Here is an 8,768-nt window from a genome sequence, read left to right as displayed (position 1 = left end):
TGCCGTGACAACGATGCTTCTGGCTCCCTGGAGGCTGCTGGGGACGGAAAGGAAAGGGTGCCTCCCAGCTCCCCGGCTTCATTCTTCCTTTTCAGACCCTCTTTGTTCAAAAGGAGTTCCCTTGGCTGTTTTGTGTTTTCCACCTCAGAGGCAGGAGTGGGGCGGGGTGGATGTGGGGTGGGGAGGCACTCGGGGGTGCAGTCCTGGCCTGTCCAGCCCCCTCACATGCACCTACGTCCCCACCCCCCACCCCGCCCCTCTATTCACATCCTGCCAGTTCCCGCCTGCTTGTGGTCGACTGACCCCTGCCTCCTCCCGGGGTCACCGCCACCACCACCACATGCCCTCCTTTCTAGGCCTGTCCTCGGTGAGTGGGTCTGGGAGGAGGCAGGGGCTAGCCCAGAGGGACCCCCACTTGGGGCATCTGTTGACTGTAGAGGCCATGGGCTTCTCCCAGGTCATCCTGGCGGGGGGGGGGTCAGTGTTATGGGGTTCCCTCTATGGCCCCATGGGGCACACACCATCCCATCCTCCTCCAGGTCCTGGTGGGCATCTGGACCACAGCAGCTCTCCATTAGGCTGTGGGACCTCTAGCAAGTCATGCCCAAGGACTCTTGTCTCTCCCATCTGTGAATTACCATAATGAGAACCTCATCTCCCCACAAGACTGCTGTGAGGTCTTGGGAATGCACACGCAGGCTCTGGGAGGCTTCCTCCCTGCTCAGCCCTGGCTGCGGCTCTCCCTCACTGTTACAGATGGGGAGACTGAGGCTGAGCGATGCGAAGGCATTTTTCTGGTGAGCGGCAGCAGATTTGAACCCAAGCCCTCCTGATGCCCAAACCACGTCCTCCAGTCACTCTGAGGTGGGCCGGCAGGGGCAGGACCCACAGGCTTCCCTTTCTCTGCCCTGAGCTCTCTTTGGGAAAGACACCCCACCCTCACCCCCATCACCACCAGGCGCTTGGAGTCACGGGGACCCAACCCACCCTGAAGCACCTGCCAAGAATGGACAGACAGAGCCTCGATCCATAGGCTGGGGATGGGGAGAGAGAGGAGAGATCAGGGAGGCTCAGAGGGTTCCCAGGAGAGGGAAGCTCCAGCCTGTCAGCCGCTGCATATTTCATCCGCGGGGCCGTGCTGCCCCCGTGTGGACAACGGGCTCACATTCCCGACTGCAGATGCCAGACACTCCTGGGCGGGGGGAGTGGGTGCTGAAAATCAGTGGCCTGGGGCTGTTGAAGGCATACCCAGTGACCTGAGGGATGGGCTGCACCTCCAAACCTCCATCTGAACTGTCCTCTCTTCCTGCCAGGTCCTGAGCTGCGGCCTGGAGTCAAACCCTGTACATCGCCTTTCCTTCTCCAGGAGCTTTGAATCTCAGACTCCGAGAGGTAAGTGAACTTAAGGGTTATATTCCCCATCCTTCTATCCCATACTTCCTCCTCCATCCCCAGCAAGTAAAGCACTGCTGGCACACCTCTTGTACCAGGGAATTCACTGCTCCGTGGTTTGGGGGAAATTCTGATTGCAGAATTGATCCTCTTCTGTGGATCTCGTATTTACCTCCATCAGTGACAGCTCAGCCTTCTGGGGCCACCCAGGGCCGGGGGGACCTCGCACTTGGGTATTTCTAAGCAGATCCAAAGCCAACCCAGTGGTTAGGGGGCTCCTCTTCTCTGTCCGCTAGTCTTCCACAGAGAAAATATCCTGGTTCTGATAATCCACTCAGTCCCTCTTATTGGGGCATAGTGGAGGTCCCTATCTCTCTGGAACTGCAGGACTGGGGGGACCCAGGACGCCTGAGGACTGTGACTTCCCCCATCCTGTCCCTCCCTTGGAGCCTGTCCTCAATTTTAGCACTCAGCTGCCACTGACACTCTTTCCCTAAGCCTTGTCCCCCCTCCAGAGGCCTTGTGGAGAAAAAGCATGGGTGGGACGGACAACGATTAAGCACCTAATGCATACTCAGCGCAGTGTCCAGTGCTTTGCTCAAAGTACCCAGTGTCACCCTGTGAGGCAATTATTGTGTTTGTCCCCAGGTTATACCCAGACTGAGGATGAGAGAGCCGAGACCCGACCTGGTAGAAGAGCGGACTGTTATCCCTGTGAAATCCCTCCAGGCTGCCTGGCTTCCTGCCTCCTGATTCTGCCATCCGTGTGGATTTGTGAAATGTGTACATTTAATTCCTCAGATATTTACCAAGGTCCTCCCTGTACCCAGGACCTTGCTAGGCACAGCGAAAACAACCCCGGATGTCTCCGACCCTCTTACTTTGCTGAGTGGGCCCCACTGGGTCCTCCTTACTGCAGTTGGGCTGTAGCTCTGGACAAGGCCTGGGCGAGACACTGCCACTGCCAGTCACATGGCGCAGGTGGGTCACATCCTGCCCAGTGGAAGGCTTGTCTGGTCTTCGGGCCTCACCTCTCCATCTTGCGCCCAAGGCACTGGCAAGGGGCCTGGTGGACAGATAGTTGGCCACGTCCAGTGAGTGGCTCTGCCCAAAGCTACAGAGGATGGCAGGTGGACCCAGGCCTCCACGTGGATGGAGGCAAGAGCTGCTCACTCGCAGAGGGTAGAAGTGTGTGGACCCTGGAGGAAGGGTTAAGTTTTTCAGCTTTTTTGTGTCAGAGACTCCTTTGACATCTTAGTGATGTTTACTGATCTCTTTCGGAAAATGTGTGTGGGGTGAGTTTGTTTGTTTGTTTAAAGTAATCTCTCCACCCAGCATGGGGCTTGAACTCTCCGCCCCAAGATCAAGAGTCTTATGCTCTTCCGACAGCCAGCCAGGTATCCCCCAGAATAATGTTTTTATTTTCATTTTTTAAAAGATTTATTTATTTGACACACACACACACACACACAGTGAGAGAAGGAACACAAGCAGGGGGAGTGGGAAAAGGAGAAGTAGGCTTCCCGCTGAGCAGAGAGCCCAATTCGGGGCTCAATCCCAGGACCCCGGGATCATGACCTGAGCCAAAGGCATATGCTTAACGACTGAGCCACCCAGGTGCTCCCAGAATAATGTGTTTAAATGTGTAAAACAGAACAGGATTACAAGGGATTTTCATGAACAGGGAAGGATGTCCATGAATTATGATTGAATGAATAAAATCAGGTTACAAAAGAGCCTTTTTTTTATTTTTAAAGATTTTATTTATTTATTTGAGAAAGCTTGAGGGTGAAAGAGCATAAACGGTTTTGGGGGAGGCAGAGGGAGAAGCAAACTGCCCTGCTGAGCGGGGGGCCCAACGAAGGGCTTGATCCCAGGATCCCAACATCATGACCTGAGCTGAAGGCAGATGCTTAACCAACTGAGCCACCCAGGTGTCCCAAACGAGCTTTTATGGAAGGAAGGAAGAAAGGAAGGAAAAAAGGAAGGACGGAAAGAGAGAGAGAGGAAACTATCCTTATATATACGGCAGGCCCTGCCATCTTTCCTTACCTTGAAAAGCATAGCAGCCGATGGCTCCAAGGTCATGTTCCCCTTTGGCCCCTGAATGAGTCCCCTCAGATCACTGTCAAAGCTCCTGGCTCTCATCACTGCTCCGCCTTTGTCTAGCAGCTGGGATCCCACCTTGGGCCAATCCCTCTAGCAGCTCCAGTGTTCACGGATGGCCATCACCTGTCCCTGAATCTGCCTCCCCTGTCAGACTATGGCTCTCTGCTCACTGCCTGCTCTGCCACTGTCCTAACAGCCTGGCAAAACTGAGTTCCGAGCAGGTGTCACTGTCCACTTTTTAGGAGCTCACTGTGGGAGCTAGGGCTCAGCCGGGAAGGCCACACAATGGAGCAACCTAGTTCCTCTAAAGTCATTCCAGCGCCTTCTGCTGGCCCCTACCTGCCAGGTCCTCTCTCTCAAGGGTGCAGCAGTCAAACCTTCTTCTCTCTGTCTCACCCTTTGCGTCCACCTCTCCCACTCACTGAGCTGAGGTCCTGACTCACCGGCATGGGGCCACCCCTACTTCCCACAGTCCCCACCTCTGCCCACTGGCTCTCCCATCCGTTCTCAGTAGCCCTTGGGACTGCTTCCCCAGACACCTTCCCTCTGGCCTCAACTGCTTCTTGGCACTAGGTCCCCTTCCAGCATCTGAGCCTGCTTTTCATCCTCCTGACTCACAGTTGCGATTTCTCTCCCCCTTCTCAGGAATGCTTTGGTAAGGAGTGACTGCCATGTCCTGCCTCCACATCCTCCTTCCCCCTTCCACATCCCGGCTCTCTGCAGTATGCTCCTGTCACTCCACGAATCCACCTTGCCGAAGATTGTCCATCCAGCCGGTGGTTAATAAGTTCCTATTCTGCATCAATGCTATGCCCAGCAGGGGGAAAGGAAAAGTGACCCAACCAGTCCTGAACTCATGGCACTTGTGCCAATGGACACATACACTAGTAAATAAAGAACAGGATTAGCGTCTGGAAAATTCTGTGAAGGAAGCAAAGATAATGAGAGCACAAAAAACACCTGGGGAGATGGAGTGGAGTGTATCTATTTTATTTTATCATTATTTTTTATTATAAGAGACTTTTTTTAAAGGTTTTATTTATTTATTTGGCAGAGAGAGAGAAATCACAAGTAGGCAGAGAGGCAGAAAGAGAGAGAGGGGGAAGCAGGCTCCCTGCTGAGCAGAGAGCCCGATGCGATTCTGGGCTCAATCTCAGGACCCTGAGACCAGGACCTGAGCTAAAGGAGGAGACTTAACCCTCTGAGCCACCTAGGTGCCCCTGGGTGTATTTATTTTAGATGCCCTATCTAAAGGCCTCTCCAAGAAAGCAGGCATCCAAAGAGCAGTGAGAAGGTAGTCCAGGGGGAGGAATAGCAAGTGTAAAGGTCCTGAAGTCAGAACAAGGATTCATGGGCGCCTGGGTAGCTCAGTCAGTTAAACGTCTGCCTCCGGCTCAGGTCATGATCTCAGAGACATGGGATGGAGCCCCAGCATCGCACTGCATTAGGCTCCCTGCACTACTCCTTCCCCGCTGCTCATGATCTCTCTCTCCCAAACAAATAAATAAAATCTTAAAAAAAAGAAAAAAAGGAACAAGCATTCATGTTTGGCAGGAAATAAAAAAAGCCCATGGGTTTGGATGGAGAGACGGGAATGATCAGGAGAGGGTTGCCAGGCTTTAGGGAGGTAAAGAGTTTATTTCCAAAGCAAGGAGAGGCCTTTGAAGACTTTCAATGACAAGATCTGCTTTGTGTCTTTAACAACGCCCTCAGCCCCCACTGCTGTGTGGAGACTGAACTGTGGGGGGAAGAGAGAAGAGTTGTCAGGAGGCAAAGCCTAACTCATTTTCGATGTCCAACAGGCATCTCAGATTTAATGCATCTAAACGGAAACATCTGGATCACTGGCCTCCTCGAAACAAAGCAATAAAAGCCCTGTTCTCCCAACCTTCCCCATTTCTGTGAACAGTACCAGCATTCACCCAGATGTCCAAGCCCCAAAACTTAAGGGCCACTCTGGCCTCCATCCTCTCCCTGATCGTCTGCACCCCAAGTCCCGGATACGTATCCACTCTCCTCCACACCCGCTGCCCCGGCGGGGTTCCAGGTTCCCTCATTCTCCGTGGAGCGGGACACCAGCCTCGTCACAGCTCCCCTGCCTCACCTCTGCCCCCTACAGTCCATCCTCCGCTCAGCAGCCTGGGCTGGGAGAACACAAGTCTGTCACTCTTTGCCTAGCACGCATCCCTCAAGGACTCCCTTCGCCTCCGGGACCTTTCACGAGAACTGGGTCCCAGGAGCTTGGTCCAGGAGGAATGAATGTAGGTAAAACCTGAAGAGCGCACAGCCAGGCTCGTAGCACCGCCTTTGCGTCGGCTTGTACCGTCCCGGGCTTCGGAACTTTTCTTCCAAGCGCCGGGGGAAGCTTTTCCAGAAGTACCTTCCGGCCTCGACGACCCTATTCCCGTGCTGCACCGCGGCCTTCCTCTCTCCCTTTCTCTTCCGGCCCGAGGCGCTTCGGGAGCCGCGGGCTTCGGTGAGTCTTGGCCGCGCGGTATCTGGAGCCATCCGCGGCTCCCAGCCGGCGGCCGGACGCAAAACCGGAAAGGACAGGAAGGCCGGATGCATGACTGTGGGGAGCGGAGGGCGTGGGGCGCGGGTGGACCTTGTGGATTCTCGAGGAGTGGATGGGAGAGGGAGAACTCGGATTTGGGGTAGAACGCAGTGTGGTGAGGGAGGGTTGGTTTCAGGGCCGTCTTAGCCGAGCTCTGGAAGCCGGGACCGTGTCGGGTCGTGCTGAGTAAGTGGACGCCGGTGGGAAGCGGCAGCAGATTCAAGGCCTCTGTGCTGCACCTGCGCCCTGGCTTCTGGCCTCACGTCCTTCCAGGTCAGCGCCCAGCCAGCCCTGCGAACCCCCCCAGCCCTGATCTCCACTCTCCTCCCCCAGGTGCAGACATGGCCAAGTCCAAGAACCACACCACGCACAACCAGTGTAAGTTCCTCCGCCCGGCCTCGGTGTCCCTTCAGACCCTGGCAAGGATGAGTGGTGGTGGGGCAGGGCAGGGGGACGCTGTGGGTTTTGTTTTCGCCAGGATGGGTTACAGTTGAAGAAGCCAGGGGTCCTCTTGAGATGCCCCCAGGGCTTTGCAGTGGGGATAAGAGCTGGTGCAGACTTCGAGGAGACCTGCTCTGGGAAGTGATGGTTTCCCCAGGCTGGCCGGCTGTGATGTTGTCTGGTCTCACTGGAGCAAATCTTGTTTGGTCTAATTCCTTCGCTTCCCCTCACAGCACGAAAATGGCACAGAAACGGCATCAAGAAACCCCGGTCGCAAAGATACGAATCTCTTAAGGGGGTGAGTGAGAGGGGTGTCCGCTTGGCCCCGGTTGCACAGCCACAGCCTCTCCTGTATCTGTTTCCAGCTGAGCAGCAACATTAGTAGCTGTCCCTCGTCTTCCCCGGACTACCAAAGCCCACAGGTTCTCTCTCCAGCCAGCTTTTGCCTGCACTTCATGTTCTGCCAAAACTAACAAACCTTTCCTTGACTTTTCCCAGCCCAGGTGGTAGCTGCCCAGTCGGGTGTCACCTGCCTCCTGAGGGTAGTTGGACTGTCTTCCTTGCTTATCCAGAGCACTTCAAGGGAAGTGCTGTGTAACTCTTAGAGCCTTGCATTCTACCAGCCTGCGGCCTTGATCGGACCCAGTCAGTGCTGGGCTTGGGGGCTGTGCCGAGGAGTTCTAAGGATTGGGAAGGCTGAGGCTGGAGGGTCTAAACGGAACGGGGTCCTATCTCTCCCCTGTCCCCTTGGTCTCTGGTCTGTGGAATGAACCATTAAATCTCTGGACCTCGGTTTCCCCGTCTTGGTCTCTTTTTCAGTCTCATTTGCTATATATCTGTTAGATCAGGCTTGATGCTTAACTGACTCCTTCCTTTTAAAGAGGTGGGGGTGACCCTGAGGGGTGTCAGGAAAGCCTCCGCCCTGCAGGCCTGGCAGAGGCAGCAGCCTTCGTGTGTTTGTTCTTTCCCTCTGCGCTTGCATTTGAGCTTCACTGGGCTCTGGGCTTGTAGCCCTGAAAATACGGTCTGTGTGTGGCATTAGCAGAGTGGAGTGTTGGCCTTGGGTGTTTAGTGCATGTGTCTCTACAGGTAGTTTGTAAGGGATGTAGATCTCAGCATTTAAGTTTGACGTAATGCTGTCTATGCCCCCAGTAGGGCTTGGCTGGAGCCCCGTAGTCTCCTGGGTACAGGTGTGGAGAGGGCCACCGGCAGTGCCTTGAGGCCCCACATGCACTTAGAGCCTTTACCTTGCCTTGCCTTCCAGGTAGACCCCAAGTTCCTGAGGAACATGCGCTTTGCCAAGAAGCACAACAAGAAGGGTCTGAAGAAGATGCAGGCCAACAACGCCAAGGCCATGAGTGCACGTGCCGAGGCTATCAAGGCCCTCGTCAAGCCCAAGGAGGTCAAGCCCAAGATCCCAAAGGGCGGCAGCCGCAAGCTCAATCGACTTGCCTACATCGCTCACCCCAAGCTCGGGAAACGTGCTCGTGCCCGCATTGCCAAGGGTCTCAGGCTCTGCCGGCCAAAGTCCAAGGCCAAGGCTCAAACCAAGGCCCAAGCTTCGGCTGCGACTCCGGCTCCAGCTCCTGCTCCTGCTCCTGCTGCAGCTCAGACTCCCAAAGGTGCCCAGGCCCCCACAAAGGCTCCAGTGTAGAGTCTTCTGTCTGCCAGTGTGAGGACAGAAGGACTGGTATGACCCCTGGGCTTCTATCCGCATGGGGCTGGTGTCCTCCTGTGCTATTTGTACAAATAAACCTGCGGCAGGATCTGTCATTTGGCCTGTGTCTGTGGTCCAGGGACTGGAGTATGGGTGAGAGTTGGGGGAAATGGGGCCCTGGAGTACAAGAAAAGGACCTAGTGAAAGACATGGTGGAGGGCTTTAAGGAGGCTGGGGCACATAGTCTGCTGGCTTGGGCAGTCTGGTGGAGAAAGAGAAGTCCCAAATACCCTGGTAAGCCTTAAAGTTTACCCCGGGGATAAAGAGAAGGACCCTGCTGAGTTTTGGACTCTGGCCTGAGGCGGTCCAGACTTAGGCTGTTCTAGTGTACTCAGTCAGCATCCACCACTCTGGGTTGTGCTGGGGCCTCTGGGACACAGGGCTGTGGGGGCACCGCATTAACTAGCACAACTGGGCCAGACCTGACTGTCCCCCCTGGATCAGCTGCTTCATCTGCAGAGTAGAGCAGCTAGCGAAGCAACTGGTATAGAGTTCTAGGCATCCGTGGAGGCTTCCTTAGAAGGTGCCAAGCATATCACTTCCTGGTCATGCAGT

The 8,768-nt window shown here is 55.1% G+C and overlaps 2 protein-coding genes across 2 annotated transcripts; both read left to right on the top strand.

Annotated features, from left to right (window-relative positions):
* The first annotated feature begins 625 nt into the window (after positions 1-625).
* On the top strand, positions 626-2,727 carry LOC116600595. Its single transcript, XM_032360691.1, has 3 exons — positions 626-797; positions 1,314-1,392; positions 2,041-2,727. Exons 1-3 carry the CDS (start codon positions 687-689, stop codon positions 2,640-2,642), a joined length of 792 nt encoding a protein of 263 aa, XP_032216582.1. The 5' UTR covers positions 626-686; the 3' UTR covers positions 2,643-2,727.
* A 3,141-nt stretch (positions 2,728-5,868) lies between these two features.
* On the top strand, positions 5,869-8,269 carry RPL29 (ribosomal protein L29). Its single transcript, XM_032321348.1, has 4 exons — positions 5,869-5,977; positions 6,389-6,433; positions 6,730-6,794; positions 7,761-8,269. Exons 2-4 carry the CDS (start codon positions 6,397-6,399, stop codon positions 8,148-8,150), a joined length of 492 nt encoding a protein of 163 aa, XP_032177239.1. The 5' UTR covers positions 5,869-5,977; positions 6,389-6,396; the 3' UTR covers positions 8,151-8,269.
* Positions 8,270-8,768: the final 499 nt, after the last annotated feature.

This window comes from Mustela erminea, chromosome 1 (assembly GCF_009829155.1).
Source record: "Mustela erminea isolate mMusErm1 chromosome 1, mMusErm1.Pri, whole genome shotgun sequence".
NCBI classification, from domain to species: Eukaryota; Metazoa; Chordata; class Mammalia; order Carnivora; family Mustelidae; genus Mustela; species Mustela erminea.
This window is presented reverse-complemented; position numbering and strand designations above follow the sequence as displayed.